Genomic DNA, 18,962 nt, shown 5'->3' with positions numbered 1-18,962 from the left:
ACAAAACTATGTTTCATTCTTCAATTTCACCAAAAACTCTAGAAAACATTTTAATTCCTAAATGTTATGAGGAAACTAATTGTTATGACGGGAAATTTTCCAAAGAATTTTTGGCTAAAGCCAAAAAATGCACTCTAAATTCATTGCAATAATTTTTTTGTGTAACATTAAGTTCTTGTTTTAATAAATTTTTTAGTTACTACTTAATTGAGATTTACTAATGTAAGTACAATTTTCTTTTTTCTATTTGTATAAATTGTTATTTTTTTAATATCAAAGCATGATATTAATTCTTCGTGTTCTTCTGAATTTTGGAGAAATCTTCTGAATTTTTATCTTTAGAGGTTGGCAGGTATGTAATTATATATAACTTATTAAACACAAAAATGCATTATTAGAATAATCATTAAAAATCAATTCAATAAATGGTAATTCAAAAATACAGAAAAGCTTGGAAAATTATTTGCAACTTTTTATTTGTAAAATTATGTTTTCCTGATTTTTTGCAAACTTGAAAAAATATGCATTTAAAATATTTTGTGGCAAATTCCGGAAAATCTTCTTTCAGAATAAATTACATAAACAGTTAATTTTTGTACATTCAGTCGAACATCTGTTTTATTCATTTCTTGATTTGGTTTACATGACACAGGAAAATATTTCACAGGATGCTGATGTTGCAGAAATTGAAAACACATATGATTTTTTTTAAACTATGGATGCATTTATAATTAGCACTCTTTAAAATTGTGCTTTTAATACTTGATTATTATAAAATATTTAGAATTTTGAATAGAGTCCAAAAGCTTTTTTTTTTTTTTGAATTAATGTTATTTTATCAAAAAAAGCTCATCCATTCTCAAATCCAGCTTTGTCAAACTTTGACAAATTTTTGCCATTTTGGAAATGAATTATTTGACAGAATTTGGAATGACAGTTTGCCAAATGTAGAAACTTCATCAAAATATTCCTCTAAATAAGTTATTGGCTGAAGGGGAAAAAATTAAAGGTCATTGATAATCCTTTGAGATCCTGCACTATCTAATTTTTTTCAAATGTTGAAAAATTCGCCATCACGTCAAGATTTAAGCTTATTTCTTAAATTGGTCAAAATATTAAAAACATCTTTTCATAAAGTTTTGTTCTCTTCTAATTCTTCAGCAGCTAAGCTGAATATCGACATTAAATGTTGTGAATACAATAAATATATTATAATAATCAGAGTAATTTTTATAGAATCATCAATTTGTTGGTCTGTTAAAGAGTTAAGAACTTAAGCTTTGCATGAAATTAAAATTCTGTCAATACTTGTCTTCAAAGAACAGGCAGAACAGGTCTTCACCTAACAGGCACGTGTGAGAATTTCACAGAATTTCTGTTTCTAGAAATAAAATGCTTTCACATCTCTTTGCTGACATTGAGAAATGGCTATAGGTTTTTAGGATAGTATTTTGTATGTTCACATTCAAGTTTCCCATAGCACATTGTACTGTATTATGTACAATATGAGCATTACGATTAGCTTTAACAACACCTTTATTTAATGTAAGGGTGTTAGTATAAAATGAATGCCTTATTTTAATATTTACAGTTTGTGTTATCTACATTAAAGCAAGAAAATTCTTCTACATTCTAACTGCAAATGGTTCTTAGTATTATTCTTGGTATATTAGTACTAGAACATTTCATCTGGATTTTCAAAGAATGTTAGTTATATAATTCAATACACTGATTTCCATACTAAAATACTGAACATTCTCTGGCATAATTTTCATGCTTTTTTTTTTTTGTTTGCATCAGTTTGAAGGTAAAAAATGTAGAGGTGTGTCATTATTTTTCAATTTATTTAAAATTACTTCTAATGCCTCTTAACCAAATGCATTTCTAAGAACCTAAGTAGTTAAAGACAGCAGGCTGTTGAGGCAATTACTTCTTACTTTATTATAATGAAAGACTGCATTATATTAAAGATGATATATTTTATAATGTATGCTCAATCTCAAGGATATATTATAGTGCAAATGTCCCTTTTATTGCTGAAGGTTTGCGTGGTTCATTTGCTTACTATTGGCACACAGCTTATTCGAGACGAGCAGATAAGTAAAACAGAATCAGAGTTCTTACCTTATTAATGGGTAATCCATCTTGCACAATCATAATTATTAGCACACAAAAAACATATTTATTAGGTATGAGAAAAAAATATGTAGTGATGGTACAAATATTAGCTCTCCATGGAAGAATGAGCCATACAAGGAGAGATGTATCTCCTTTTTTGTCCAATTGAATCTAGCTGGAATTGAGTTCAATTCCGGTTAGCGGGAGGAGCAACATTGGAGGGTACAGCTTAATTGCTTTCGTTTTCATTTGCTCGACAATTTTCCACTTGATGAGCTGTTCCATCTGGACTAAGACCAATTCCTTTTAACAAAGGTTCCATCTATTGTCTGGGCAAGGGTTTTGTGAACATGTCTGCATACATCATTTTGCTGTTCAGGTGTAGATTTTCTGTCAGAGGTATCTCTGCCCAATCAGCATCGCCATAAGCTTTGATGACTGGTGTACCATGAGATTTTAGATGTAATTTGTAGTTAATTGTAGCTCTCAGATATTGTATGATTTTAATTATATTGTCTCAGTCCAATGTTGATGAGTTTTTTGCTTTTCTGCTAAGTACTCCAACAGAATTTACTATGCCAGGTCTTAGAACTGTTGTTAAATGTAAAAGTGCTCCCACTGCTTTGCTGTATTTCTGATTATGAGGAAAAATATCTTCTTGCTTGTTTTGGTTCTTCATAAAATTCATAGTCATGGGTGTATAGCTTAGTTTCTTTGCAGACTCTTTATCGAATTTTTGGTTTATACTCCTAATCTTGTTAGCCTGATGAAATTTAAAGCTTCCATCTTTTTCTCTTTCAATTTTGTTTCCTTGATATGTAGATATTTCTCCAAGATTTCGAGTGCTGAAATATTCTTTGAGAATTCCTTCAACTTTTTTAGTTGATTCACGCTTGTCACTCACGACTAATATGCCATGAATGTATATGATTTTGTAAGTTCTTGCATTTTTTCTTGTATAATGTAAAGGAACGTGGGTCAGCCCTTTCTTGAACATATTCTTGTTCACCCTGGATTTCAGCTATTTTATGATTCCAGTTTCTAGCAGCCTGTTTTAGTCCGTAGATAGTTTTATTCATAGATTTATAGCTTTGTTTTCTTCTGAAGCATAGATGTAACCTTCTGGTTGCTTCATATATATTTCTCCTTTTAGATCTTCATATAGAAAAGCTGTTTTTACATCAAAGTGGTTTATGTGCATGTTTTTTTGAGCTCCTATTGCCAAGATAGACCTTATTGTGGTATATTTTATGACTGGTGCAAATGTTTCTCTGTAGTCATACCCAAATTTTTGGTAATATTTTTTAGCTACTAAACAAGTCTTATATTTGATAACATTTCCTGAAGCATTAGATTTTGTTTTGAATGTCCATTAATTTCCATTTGCTTTCTTTCCTTTTGGAAGATCGACTAGTTCCCATGTTTTATTTCTCTTTAGTGATTCTATTTCTTCTTCCGTGAATTTTAACCACTGTTCCTTTTCTTTGGTTGGAAAAATTTGCAGTTCTTGCTAGTCTTTAGGAACTTTGATTTCTTCATTCTTTGCCATGTATTAGAATCTGTTTGATGGAATTCCCTTAGTCATTCTCTGTGATCTTCTCAGTGATAGAGGAGTTTCTTCTGTTTCAATTCTTTTCTCTGTTGTAGCATCTGGACATGATTCTCTGGATTTATTTTCTCTAAGAGGCCATTTTATTTCCTCATTCTGATTATTTTAATTGACGAAGTATTTCTTCTTTTTTGTTTTCATTGAATGTTGCGATTCTTCTGATCATAACATTTTTTTGTATGTGGCATGTAAATTCTGTATCCATTAGTATGGTTACTGTATTCAATGAAAATTCCATTTTCTGCTCTTTCATCTAGTTTACTTCTTTTCTGCTTTGGACATAGGCAATAACCTATGCTGCCAAAAACTCTGATATGGTTTAATTTTTTTTCATTATACCAGAGCTCCTACAATGTTTTTTTGATTAACATAGATGGTAGTCTTTATAGATTATGGCTTTATCATTACGGTTTTACCTCAAAATTCTCTTTTGAGTTCTGAATCGAGCAGTCAGCATCTTGTCATTTCATTAAGTATTGATTTTTTTCTTTCTGCTCTACCATTCTGTTGTGGTCAATATGGTTTGATGTTCGATTCCTTATTCCTTTAGATATTCTTTAGTCTCTTTGTGTATTTTCCACCATTTTCTGTTCTTAAGACTTTTGGCTTTTTTTAAATTTATTCTTTGTCATGGTTATAAATTGCTTTCTTTAACTTTGACATAACTTCATCCATTATAGCTAGCAAATAGACCATTGTGTATCTCGAAAAATTGATGTTATGAAGTATTTTTTCCCTCCTAATTGTGTTGTACCAGGAGCCCACAAATGTCCAAATGTATTAAGTCTAGAACTGATTTTGCTATATAGTTGTTTAATTTGGGATATGGCAAATGAGGCATTTGGCTTCTGATACAGCACTCTCATTCTTTTTCCTTTTTAGTTCCTCGGTTGAATACTTATTCCGGTTGCCATGTCATCATTCTGTAGCTTCTTGATCGCTTCATAATTTCTGTGTCCTATCCTAAGTCTTCTATATCAAAGATATATGCTCTTTTCACTTTCTTCTGCAGCTGCAGTTTTGACTAAATTTTCTCCTGCTTTTGCAATTCTTATAGTTTTATTTTTTTCCCCTTTATTCTGAAAATATCTTCTTCAAACACGACTGTAAACCCGTTTGTAATTTTTTGTACTGATATTAATACTACTTTTAGGTCAGGAATGTCTATGAGTCTTACTTTTATTTTGTTATCTTCATCATCTATACAGTATGAATATATCCTTATTGAATGATTTCGGACTTCATCTGAGTCCCATTAGCAACTGTTATTTGCTCGGTTTTGATTCTATCTAATTTCGAGAAAAATTTTTTTATTATCAGTCATATGACAAGTATCTCCTTAATCAACTGACCAGTTTGAGTTTTAAAATTTTCTTTCTCTGGTGACTTCAACCATGTAATTCTCAGTCTTCTCAAATTTTCATTTTTGATTTTTTTTTTTAAAGCTATAATGAGTTATTTTTGTTTTTGTTTTTTTCTTTATTGTTGTTTGAAAATCTGCATTCTTTTTCTAAGTCTCCTAATTTTTTGTAATAATTGCATCTCCATTGATTGAAATGCTTGAATTTTGTGTTAAAATTCATTTTAACACAAAATTTGGCAGTTGTTTTAAATGAAGACAGTTGTTTCTTAACGTTCGTCGATGAGTTTCATTTTTATATAGTCCAACATTAATTCTTCTTCTGGGCTTGCTTCTAAAGCTGTAATGAGATTTTTGTAGCTTTTTGGTAAGTCGCTTACTAACAGTGCTGCTATGTGACTATCATTTATTTCATCATCAATTTCTTGCAGTTCTACGATTTCGAGCGTTTTGTCGATGTGTTCTTTGAACAGCTGTTGTTTTATTTCTTATACATACGATTTGGTTGTCTTCTATGATGAAACTTGTTGTAGCTTCTGCTTGTTCACGTTATTTTATCCACTCAGCATTGATTTCTTTTAGTGTATCATTTGCGATTAAATCTCATCAATTTTCTTTTTTTAGAATCATTTCAAGTTTGTATTTCTATAGTTGATAGCTCTTATTGTTTAGCTTCATAATCGAATATTTAGTTTTGTAGCTAATAGCCATTCTGCTTCTTATTTCTCGAATGCATAGTACCAACTATGTCAGTTTTGTTTTGTTTTTTGAAGATGGATTTGGCTTTTCTTCTTTGGATTATCCAGTTTTAATTTATGCAGAGTATCTTTTCTGTTTGTATTTTTATTCTTAATAACTTATCTCGATATGTTTTTTGCATTAGATTGCAGTAAACATGCATCAGTCTCAGAATCAAATGTTGAAGGTTCACCCTATTTATTGTTTACTATCGGAATGCAGCTTATTCTAGAGGAGCAGATAAATGAAAAACAATCAAAGTTCTTACCTCATCAAGGTTCAAATCAAAGTTCAAACCAATCAAAGTTCTCCCTATTCACTGTTCAGTATTTAATTGGAATATTTAATTTTATGTTCTGTATTTTGAATTTCTGAAGATTAATTCTAAAACTAGTAAGTTATCTCGCGTCTGTTTAACTTGACACTGTTTTTGTTTTGAAGTAATGAACTTGTTAAACTGGAATCTGAAAATCGGCCCTCTTCCCTTCCTTCCATGTTTTGTGTATCTTAATTTTCTGTAAAATTTTTTAAAATGTTATTGGAAGCATCAGAATGCAATTTAAAATTTTCAGATTGTAGCATGCATGTACACTACAAAGTCTTTAATCCGGACTTCAGTGATTCCGTATTAGGGTATTTTCTGGATTATAGATCATCAATTTAAATCTGGTAAGATGGCATGCAAAAATTATGAAATTAAAAATATGAAACCACAATTTATGAAATAAAGAGCAATTATGATCTAAAGGGTATCAAAATTTACCAAAAAAAAAAAAAAAAAAAAAGCGCTTTATATTTCTATGTTTACTTTATTAAACATTTCTTTCAATCTAAGTTGTTTAAGTTGCTTTGTTTTATGTGCTAATACTTTCTCTTTAATTCTATAAACGGACATAATTTCTTGTTCAGTTACAAAATTCCGCTGTTCAAGTCGTATAATTGCTATGTCGAGAATACCGACTAATTTGTCAATCGAAATTTTTTCATTTTCAATAACTTCTGTGTCACTTTCTTCAGTATCGGAAGCGAATTATGATGACGAGGAATTTGATTTAAATCATATCAAAGACGGAGTACATCGAGATAAAATACTACATCTAGTAAGAAATTATAAGCCAGATAAAATAAAAACATCTGCCCTGAAGATAAGGATAGTGCTGACAGATCAACTTCCAGTTTATTGCGCTCCGCGATGTCCCCGCCCCCTCCGCAGAGCAGCGTGAAATTGATAAACAGATTTCGGAATGGTTAGAGAAACAAAGGATATGCTTTTATCCATTTTTTGCAGCAATTCCACTTTTTGTTTGATGGACATCGAAACATACTTTTGCTTTGTAGATCCTTTGGCAGCTCAAGCATCGGAAATTCTATTTGACATAATCGAAAGTTCAAGCTTACTTTTATAAAATTGCTCTAACAGTCTGCAAAAATTAATAAGCCGGATCCAGTTAGAAGATTAAGGTACAACGCAATCTGCAACATTAACTGAAATAGATAATTAGATAATTTTAGCATAGCTTATACCGTCCGTTATACATTAAATGCGCATGCGTAAACATATTATGTGTATGTGTAAATGCATATGTGCATGCGCAAAGGTATTATATGCATGCGTAAACACTATGCATGCGCAAAAAGTTTTTAGCTTTGAGGTACGGATTATAGACGTCCGTATTAAAGACTTTGTATTGTATGATTGCAGTGTTTTAAAATAATAAATTTTGTGATTTCCTGTTTATCAACATTATTTCTACTTTATTTTTTATATATATATTGAAATTAATCATTTTATTTATATGTTTTCATTAACTCTTAATTTTTTTCAATGGGTACTAATTTTTGATAGTTTTATTTTACATATTATGTAAATCCGTAAGTGATTTGCAGTTTGACAGTGCAGAAGATTTTTGTTGTCCCCATTTTAACGATGCAAACTTCTGGAATATAATCATTCCAACCTGTGACCTTTTTTATAATAACAAATGGTTAATATGATGAAGCTAATATAATAAGACTGAGCATTTAATTAAAAAGAAAAAGTGGAGAGCATGATTGCAATAAGGAGGTACATATTTATTAGTAAATTATCATTATAGCATGGTGCAGAACAAAATTACATGTCAGAGTCTGTGAGTGCATGAAATGGTTATTGAATATTATAAAAATATCATTTACAAAAACTGGCTATTGAAATTCTCAGAAGTTTGCTAAATATAGTCAAAACAAGGTCAAACTTATTGTTGTTTGCTCTGCTGGGAATTCTGTGACATGTAAGATAAAGCACAGAGTAAAAGTACAAGTAAAGTTAAAATACAGTCATTTGTAATTTTATAAAACATTTTTAAAACTCATACAAAGTAATTAATGCAATCAATATCAAATTTTATTGTACTAAAACAAAGGAAAACTGATCAAGCCCCTTCTCATATTTCACAGATGGTGAGTTTGTTCTATTTTTTTGACACAACATATATATTTATGTTTAAATTCATTTTGCACTACATGCATTCTAACATATCACAGTCAACCAAAGCCATAGCACTGATTGTATACTTTTGATGATCATCGATCTTAATGGGAGACAGAAAGATAATATCCGTAAAAAAATTCTACAAGAAAAAATTACGTGGCATTCAAGTCTGAAGATTGGAATGGCCACTGCATTAGCAAATCATCTTCGTCCTGGGCATTCTCTCTACTTTTGTGGCAAATTTTTGTTGAGAGGCTTTCACAAATGTAGATTCTGTTTCAAATTTTATTAAAGATTCTCTTTTAAGTGGTCTCAATAATGAGCTTTATGGTAGTGAGTTGGATAGCAGTCTTGTTGAAAGAGGTATCATTATTCTTTTTGTTTTAACTGAGACATCAGGGAGCTTGCTTGAGTAAATCTTTCCAGTGATTAAAGGTGCCTACCATGCCAGTAAAGGTGCATGCTGTGAGGTATTTGTGAAATATGTAAAAAATTTACTTCTGTAAATTTAATATCTGATATATAACTTTTTTGTAAATTATTTAAATGTTTCACAGAATTATGTGTAAAGAACTGTAAAAGAGGTTGCATTTCTGTGAGGCATTTGTGAAATATGTAAAAAATTTACTTCTGTAAATTTAATATCTGATATATAACTTTTTTGTAAATTATTTAAATGTTTCACAGAATTATGTGTAAAGAACTGTAAAAGAGGTTGCATTTCTTGGGTATTAGTATCCTTTTAAATGAGAGCTATCCTTTTATCCATTTTTTATGTATCTCATATTTTGCATGGTTTTTTGCTTCCATGAATACATTTTATGATCTTCATTTTGTTTTATGATCTTATTGTAACTTTCTTTAAGAATATACCAAATTTCAGTCTTTCTTTAAGAATATGATTTTATAAATACCATGAAATTTAATTTTTCATTACAGTTTGATTGATAACATACCTCATATTTATGCTTAATGAATAAACTTACTGTGAAAATACTTAGTAATAAATAACAAAATTTCTGTATATAAAGCTTGAAGTATATTTTTATTATAGGAAGTGAGAAAGATATGTTAATATCTGTGAAATGACTAGTATCATGAAATGCTATAAGGCAGTCCAAATTAACTGTCATTGATTCAATCAAATTAACAGTCATTTTACAGTTTTTTAACTTTCTTGCAGATTGTATTTGATGATGATGATATTAAAGATCATAAGTTGACAACTGAAGAAATTAAACAGTGTTGTAAAGATATTAAGGTTTTAGGAAGAGGTGATTTGCGGTATGTGTATATAGTCATTCTCCTTGTAAATGAAAACAGTAGAAGAAATTCTATGCATTCCTTTGTATGTCATGTGAAGTGAATGTGCTAGTTGCAATTTTTTTTTTTTTTTTTTTTTTTTTTTTTTTTTTGTTTCAGCTGATAATTTTAATGTTAAAATTTTTACTGCAGAAGTATGATTTTTCTCCTTGCTTATTAAAGAAAGAAATAAGCATAATCAGTATGCTACATTTAAAAGATAATTTTAATTATTAATAATAAGATAAAGTCATAGAATACAATCTGGGTAAATCTGAAATTAGGTTTTATTTATGATTTTAATTGATTTTGAAATTTAATAAAACTGATATGTGTGTTAAAGCAACTTATTTGTTAAAATGAGCTCATTTGAAAATAATAAACTGATTTAGAAGATTTTATAATGTTCTACTCACTATTCCGTTTTGATAATGAAGGTACTTTCTGATTATCTATATCCCCTTTCTGAAAGTTGGCAACCATTAGCAACTAATTTTTTTTTTCCAAGCAAAGACTCAAAAACAGCAGCTGTTTTCGAATGTAATGTTGCACTAGGAATTACAGAAAACAGCAGCCAATTAATAAAATTAAAAATATAATAATTAAGTATCCATAATAATCTTACTTGGTGTTCTTCCCATCTGTTTTCGCTTATAAAATACCATAAAATTTCACTCTGTTTCCGCTTATAAAATACCATAGTATTGCAGAAATTTGGCATTCCACACTTTTTCCTCCATACACACATCTGTTTATTTGTGCTTAAAAGAAGCATCAGAGAATTGCAGGAATTTGTTATTGTACACACTACTGTTTTCCCATGTACACATCTATCTGTTTTTGATTTTAAAAAAATTGCAAATTGCACAAATATGGCATCAAAACACAAATTTTAATCCATAAAATTTGGTCATTTACAAAGTACAACTTGATGGAATACAAATTTTGCATTCACTTTTAGAAAAAGCACTATATTTCTGAAAAAAATGTAAAACTCCGTTTCATCAGCGAGCAAACTCCATACTCACATTATTATTCCTTACAAGGAAACAAAATGTGCTCATTGCAACGAAAACTCCATTGTCAGCACAACTTAAACAAACACCAATGACCAGTGCTTGTCTGGTGCATACAGGTGAATACTTGGGTTGCCACTTAAATACATTTTGTGGATGGCACAGGTTGCATATTATTGTGACATAGTGCTATGTGAATATTGTTGCATTTTTATTTTCTGACACCAGTTATTACGCTATTTTTTTCTTTCACGTTCGTACGTGGTTCGTGTGGATTTGGAGTGAATAACTACGACACTTGATGAAGTATCGAAACACTCTTTATTTACCAGTATTAATCAGGACAGCTCCAAAACACATTTACAGTCGTTGAAGATCTACTATAAACATGCTGGAACAATCAGCGACACAGCCTTCACACTGTCAGGCAATAACAGTGAAGACAGCTTCTCCACTCCCTGCAAAGCATCGGAGTACAGCTCCCGACTCTGCTCGGTTGTTCGCGGAAGTCCACATACTCTCGACACTCTCCACACTACAACTCATGATGCACTCAACGACCCACTTGCCATTCGCTGCCTGGCTGTCAACTCGATCGACTCGCTAGACGAGACACCAACTCGATACTAACTGACTCTCTGTATACCAGCAGGGTTTATATAGCTTTTGACTGGTGTTCGAGAACATTCTGGGCTAAACCAGTAAGAATTTGTTCCAGAAGGTTCTCCATCCGTCCATGGCATATCGCCAATTTTGTCGCCAAATGTGGCAACCCTGCCTTATCTTGCCATTTTATGGCAGCCTTAAAACTGTTTTGCATGGAAGCTATATCACTGCGTCTGTGCATTATTTTTCAAAAGAGGTGCAGATAACCAGAAAGTACGAATAAGAATCTGTGAGAGGTTGAATATCTTGTAATATGCGAAACAAATGTGGCAGTTGGAAAGTTATGAATAGTTTATATTTATGTAAATAAATAGTGAGTTTTTTTTAAATGTGCAAAAGAAATACTTCGAGAAATTTTTATTTCATTTTATTATTATTAATGTTAATTAGTTATGTGAGATGTTATCTGCTATGAATGTAGTATGATGACTCCGTGGCTATAAAATGAGATAATTTTTTTAATTTCAGTGCTTGTGTATATATATAAAGTAAAAAAAAAATTGGGGTGATTTAAACTTGATGTGATAAAATTTTCCGAGGTCATCTTTTCTAAAGCATATTTTTGTTGAATAATAACACAGTAAAGCAACAGGCACACAGATTTTGTATATTCATTAAAATATGATGACAGTAGAACAGAATTGGCAGACATAACTTCCTTTAAATTGCAGCACAGGGACAAGTGAAAGAACAGTTTAAGAATAATGAAGTTGTGATTGTACTTTATTATTGTTGTATTTATATAGTTGTATTGGTTAACTAAGGTTTTTGTTTGTAAATTTATCATTATAATTGGTTAGAAGATTTCAGTTTATATAAATGCTTGTGTCATGAGTGGTATGTAAGAATTGTATAACAAGAATTAATTTCAAAATGACTCACTTCAGGAAGATATGTTATAAGCATGTTATTATTTTTAGGATAGGCAGGAAGCTATTATAAATAAAATTTAGAACTTACATATTTAGGTATTCTTTAATGCACCTTCTCATGCATTTATATATGTAATACAGTACCTGCCGCTTATTAAAATCACTTCCGTTGCAAAACTATTTGAGTTTATTAAGTGGGCTGAGTTAAATAAACAGCAATTTGTGTATTTAAAACTGTGATATCAGTTTTAAACTTTTCAAATAAAATAATAACTAACAACTAATTTATTAATTAATCCAAAAATAATAATTAAAAATTCTAAAATTAAACTATTTAAGCATCCATTTAAAGTTTCAATTTTTAAATTCATTTAAAAGTTATGGCAGTTGCTATGCAGAAGGGTTCAAGAAAGCATGAATTGGAAAGACACAGTCCAAAATAATTATTTTAAACAGTTTACTATAGAAAAAGGAGAAAACCAAATTAAAATGGAGAATGAAAAGAACTAGTGGTAAATTAATGCTAATTTTGAGTAACATTATCTTACATTTTTCCCATCTTCAAAGAAGAAAAGGCTTAGCAGTAGAAAAGCCATAGAGTATTAGCTAAACAAATAAAATATAATTTTGTGAAAAATCATAAAATTTTTTTCTAAAATTTAAATATAACACTTTTGACTAATTGATGCAAAAATTAGAGTTCTTTTGAAATGTTTAGCCCAATTTTAAACATTTGCAAGTTCATTTTTCAGTCAAGATATTATAAATAAATTTGGAATCCTACTTTTTTAAGAAATAATTGTAAGAATTCAGTTCTTGAAAAATCTTTGCTTAAATACCAAAATGTAAATTTGACAGTCGTCTTGAAAGGCTTTTAAAGAAACTTTTGTATTCTATATAAAACTAAAATATTTCTGTTACATATTCATAAAATGCTATTAAATTTATTTATTCATTCATTAGAAAACTAACCACATTTTATTATTGTAAAGCAATGTAAAATTAACTTTAGAAATAAATTACAAAGGAAACTAACAAACTACTATAAAAAAATAATAATAATAGGCAGGTCCTTACAAAGCAAATCACTGTAATTATTTGCTAATGGCTGTGGGATGCTTAAATACAATAGCAATTAAAAACCTCCATTCCTTATACAAGATAACTGGCTTTTAGCATTGTGTAAAGTGTAAAAGTTTTTAACTATGATGTATCAACATAAGATTCTTCAAATTACGTAATTGAAATAAAAACATAAACATACAAAAATTTAAATTAAGAATAATAACTTGTAGATTCAAGTTATGTCAGGGTTCGTAGCAGTCCTTACAAGTGCTTATAAAAGTCCTTATATTTGAAAATAAAATATAAAGGCCCTTATAGGTGCTTACTTTTTCTTTAAAGCCCCTATTTGTTTGTTTTTAGTGCTTATTTTTTGCTTTTAGTGCTTTTTTTTTTAATGAATGCACATTTTTTCCTCGTACCAAAGCCAAAACTAAATAAACTTTTCTTCCTTATATGCAACGTTAGATGGTGAATCGTACTCCCGAAAATTGCTTTTCCCCCCTTTCTCTGCATTAACGTAACCTATGAGTACAGACAGGTGCATGTCGTTCTATTGGTCAAAGAATTGCGAAAACGGTAGAAAATTCCGGTACATTCGGTATTCTTTTCCTCCCACCTACACATGTTTGGATCTACACATGTTTAATCTCCTTTACTACACATGTTTGGATTTCTATCGAGATTTTAATAATTTGCATTCTCGTTCCGCGTGGTCAGTTCATATTCGTGTTTATTATAATCGTTATGCTTATATTATGAGCATATGCATGAATATTTATAATAATATAGTTGCAGTAACTGCTGAAGTATAGATAAACTTCCAAAAATGGGTGTGTTTTTACACAGATTAGCTTTCTAAGGAATAATATTCGGAATGGCTTAAATAAAAGGAAAGTAATCAAATAGCCAAAATAATTTTTTTTTTCCAATACATTATATAGTAATGAGGTTGGGGGTTCTCCCCTTTTTCCGCAAAATCTCTAATATTGAAGCAGCAGACTTTTTTTTGTCACTGTCCAATCTGAATTGAATAGGACTAAAATTTTTTGCGGTCTACCCAACCCAAGCCAAGATTGATTCTATTCCGGAAATTTAACACAGTCTGTTGAAAATTCGAATCAGAAACACCCCAGATTAGTAAGTCTCTTTCTTTTCCTTTATTTAGTTCTTTATTTTCCGAATACCGGCAGCTGTTGATTCCAATTGTGTAATGTCACATGTAGAAGAATTATGCCGCACATATTGCACAATAACGTTTGCGGTATTTTGCAGAGATAATTAATTTTGATGTTCAGTCTTAGATTTGTTTCTGTGCTCTTTTAAGTTTTCATAAACAAATCTAAGGAAGGAATCTAAGCCAAAGGAAGGGAAGCAATAAGTAAATTTGAAGTTTGGTGACCATCAAAGTAATTTTTAATTCATCACATTTCTTAAAATCACTTTCGCTTTATAAACACCAAAAAAAATTTCGTAAACTCACATCTTACACATTGCCTTGAATTTATCAATTTATCACACAAGCGACGATTTGAAGAGCTGGCTGAATAAATTTTCTATTGAAGTTCAATGCAGCAAGTAATAATCCTGTCAACTAATTAAAAATTTAATAATTCAATAGATGACTTCTGTAAATTCTTGTAAATTAACCTTTTCGCGACGGCGCACCTTTGTTTAAAACGCTCGTGCGGGACGGAAGAGAATCGAAGGCAGTCACCGTACAGGACGGAGGTTTTGCATCGTTAAGCCTAATTTTATAACAAAAATCAGAAAAACAAAAGTTTCGCTTCTAGCATCGTAATTTTTGGTATCATTTTAGATTATTACTTGAGCTCTTATATATGTTAAAATTAGCCCTTAAAACATTTATTTCTTTATTTTACATGGAAATATACTTAAAAAATTGCTTATCTTCCCTAATACTTTTCGGAAGAGCTATTCAAATTATTCTAAAGTTTTAATTGATAAAATCCATCAATAAAGTTTAAAATTATTAAAAAGAACACAATAAAGACTATTTACAGTAAGAAGTAACAAAATTTAAAATGAAAACGAGCGTGGTAAATTTCGAAGCACAGAGAAGTATCACCTTGTAACTCTTAGAAAAAGTATCAATTTTTAACTCCTTAGAAAATGAATCAGTACTCTCATTTGCATTAGTAAATGGTTCACTAACCATACTAGGGTATTCTTCCTCTGATAAATAGCGCCTCCTTCCCGTCATAATAGACTGGAGGTGAGGCTTTCCTAAATAAAAAAAGAAGGAACGGAAATATATCTGAAGGCAATGCAAAACGTAAAAAAACTCCGCACAGTAACCCTAAAAGACCGTACAAAGTAGAGGAAAAAAATAGAATAAAAAAGGAATTGGATATAAATCAGATACGAGAATGTTTTCATTAGCACGCAGCGATTTAAAGAGCCGAGCTGCGTTTGTTTACATTACGATTTCCCCCCCTCCCCAGCCACAGCTGACAAGCAAAATACCAAAAACAGCCAGAATATAAACAATCTGAAGGTCAGAATACTAAAACTACGTTCAGTTTAAATGTAATGGACACAGAGTGCCATCTAGTGGCTATTAAAAATTGTTTCAGCTTAAAATGCATATCTGCACTGCCCGTTCACTTGGCCAGTTCTCCAGGAGTGCACGGGTGAACCGCCCGGGCCTTACATGCGTCCGTACGAAATGCATATATGATTCGCCCGTCGCGAAGAGGTTAAGGATGCATGGGAAAGAAGACACCAGCTATTTTTCAGTCATGGATGAGATAGTTATGGATGTGGCTTGCATACAGATGGAATGCATTATAGTAGAAAAAACTTGCAGGCATTGGTGTACATAACAAGACACACAATTTTATTTTTATAATGGAACAAGCCTTGATAGGAATAAACAGATTCATGCATTTATGAGTGCAAGATGCACCATACAATTTATTTATTTTATTTGGATCTTCTTAGACAAAGGACAGAATGGAGCAGCGAAACATTTAATGTTAGTGCTCATAAAGCAAAGTGCTGCACAATAGTAATAGTGGTATTTATAAACTTGATTTCTTTGTGTAAATTCTGGATGGGATACGAGCTGTCGCTATGCAGGAGGATTAAGCAAACAAGCATAAAATGGAAAGATGCAGTCTAGAAATAATATTATAAATGATTTAGAACAGAAATAGGAAATAGCCAAATTACAAGGAGAAATAATAATTTTGAGTTACATATTTTATAGCTTTCATAGGTATATATGAATATATATATATCTATCGAAAGAGAGATAGAGAAGAAAATTAAATAGAACTTTGAGTAAAAGAATTATTCGTCCACAGCTTTGACAACTAAAAAAATATTTACTTTAATGCATCATAGGATTTTAATGACTGTTCAGGTATTTTGTATAAGTGCACATTTTTTTAAAGATCTTAAAATGTTAATTTTTGACATCTCTGATCGCTTTGTATATGAGATATATAAAAATTCTTATATACAAAACACATGTTAGTTACATTTTGTATAATTGTTCATATTGCCTATAATGATATGGCATGTCATATAATTATTTCCTTCTGATTGAAGCTTATAAATATTATTGATATATTTTTATACCCTTTTTTCCATTAGTTTTAAAAGCATAATCACATTACTTTTTAAGTGACCGTTATAGCAAAATTTAAACCTGGCTGCCTTGATTCTGATAAAACCTATGGAAACAACTTTAAAAAAATTAACTTCAATATCAGATATTTAACAGAAATGTTGATCTGAGTTACTGTATTTGATCATTAGCCCTCCTTTTTGCTCTTTTTTTGTTCTTAAATTGGGTAGGGCCTCATAAATGGGTATTCTGGTAAGTGAAATTGCAGCATTGGAAGATTTTAATTATTTTATTACATGGAATAATTACCCTGCTTAAATACTAATTAAACAAATAGGTAATTAATGTCTATATAAATGCATAACTACTGTTGATTACAATAACCTCATTTGGCTGAGCAATATCAGTTAGACCTGCGTCTGTTTTGTTAATATACTTGAAAAGAAATAAATAATGATGCATCACTAATGTTTCCTTACCTTTTGTTTGTCTTTGGGCCACACCTGATTGTACTGTTATTTTAAGGAAATTCTGAAGAAAAAATAAATTAAGATTAGCATTTGTTTAAATTGTTTACTTAACGAAATGTAGAACAAGATTGTTCTGTTAAATTTTATATATGGTTGTTTATAAAATTAAGGAACTAGTAAAAGTTTAAATTTATCTTATTATTTATAAATATATTTTATTTGTAGGTCACTTTTGAATTGGAGAAAGCAAATGAGGCAAGCTATGAAAGGTGCAGAGAAAAAGGAAACTAGGTACTTGATTTTGTGTTAAAAAATTTTTAACTGTTGCACATACTTAGATATGTACAACTAGGTAATGTTTCCATATGTATATGTATTTTTTAATGCAGTGTAAAGGGCTACATTCTTTAGTTAAAGCATAAGTCCATTATACTGTGGTTCATTATACTATAGATTTAGATATATCAAACAACCTCATTCCTCAAAATTTTATGACATTATTTTGTATTACATATTTCTTAAACCACATAGTTTGGCTTCCGAATTCTTTTATTTAGGTAATCTGTTTCCAGTTTCCAACCTCTTTTATTATGTAAAATTTGCAAATCATTGCTCTAAAATTATTTTTGTAGAAGATTGTGTTTAGATTTATATATTCTTTTAGCTGTATTTTATATCTTTCATTCATATGTTCACTAGCTGAAAATTTATTCTATTTAGACTTATTCTATATATTGTTTTGATTACATTTAGTTTTTTCTATTATGGTACAGTTTGTGCAAATTATATTATTAAAGCATATACACCGAAGGGCATTACATTGTGACCACCTGTTTAATAACATGTAGGACACCTTTAGCCCTCAAAACTGCCAGCACCCGGCATGGCATTGATAAGGTGCTGATAAGTAGTCTAAGGTATCTGGTACCAAGCGCTCACCAACAAGTCCTGCAATTCCCACACACTGCGAGGGGCTAGTGTGGCAGCATGAATTTGGTTTTCCAGGTGGGACCACAAATACTCTATTGGGTTAAAATCAGGTGAATTTGGAGGCTAAGACATGAAAGTCAGTGGCATGTTTCCTGAACCACTCCCTGATGATTTGACCCTTATGACATAGTACATTATCCTGTTGGTAAACATCATCCCCCTCCGGAAATAATGTCATGAATGGGTGAACCTGGTCTGCAACAATGTTCACGTAGCGCACAGATCTCAGGGATTGTTCTATGGGGATTATGGGTCCTAATGTGCTCCATGAAAACATTATTCACACCATAATACCCCACCACTGGCTTGTCTTCATCCAACTGTGCATCTGGGAGCCAGAGTTTTGTTTGGAAATCGGCATATTAGCACATGCCCATTGATGTGATGAACCAGAAAACCCTATTCATCGGACCATGCAACTTTCTTCCATTTTTCTACTGTCCATTTCCACACTTTTGATATGTGCTCACAACAACTGCATGTGAATAACCTACCAAACACATCGTTTATGATACTGATGTTCCCAGTCGTCGAACCATAACGATTTGACTATCATTGAAGCCTGATAAATCAGCTGCTTTTCCCATTATGTTACTAATCGCTCTGTGTTTAGAAAGACAATGCATACCCGTTTTATATACTCCAACATCAGCTGCGCATGTGCAGTGGTTTTGTTCCTGGGCAAGCCCATTGT

At 30.8% G+C, this 18,962-nt stretch overlaps 1 protein-coding gene across 3 annotated transcripts in view; it reads left to right on the top strand.

Annotated features, from left to right (window-relative positions):
* Positions 1-18,962, top strand: part of LOC118194616 (pre-rRNA 2'-O-ribose RNA methyltransferase FTSJ3) — a 108,225-nt gene that overhangs the window by 45,971 nt on the left and 43,292 nt on the right. For all 3 annotated transcript variants that reach the window (XM_085817192.1, XM_085817191.1, XM_085817190.1), the window contains exons 7-8: positions 9,479-9,579; positions 17,504-17,569. In XM_085817192.1, coding sequence (XP_085673318.1) covers positions 9,479-9,579; positions 17,504-17,569 — 167 coding nt within the window. The remainder of the gene's footprint in view (positions 1-9,478; positions 9,580-17,503; positions 17,570-18,962) is intronic.

Source organism: Stegodyphus dumicola, chromosome 5, assembly GCF_044657685.1.
Source record: "Stegodyphus dumicola isolate Sdum_Otavi_A_Nest chromosome 5, ASM4465768v1".
In the NCBI taxonomy this organism is placed as follows: domain Eukaryota; kingdom Metazoa; phylum Arthropoda; class Arachnida; order Araneae; family Eresidae; genus Stegodyphus; species Stegodyphus dumicola.
This window is presented reverse-complemented; position numbering and strand designations above follow the sequence as displayed.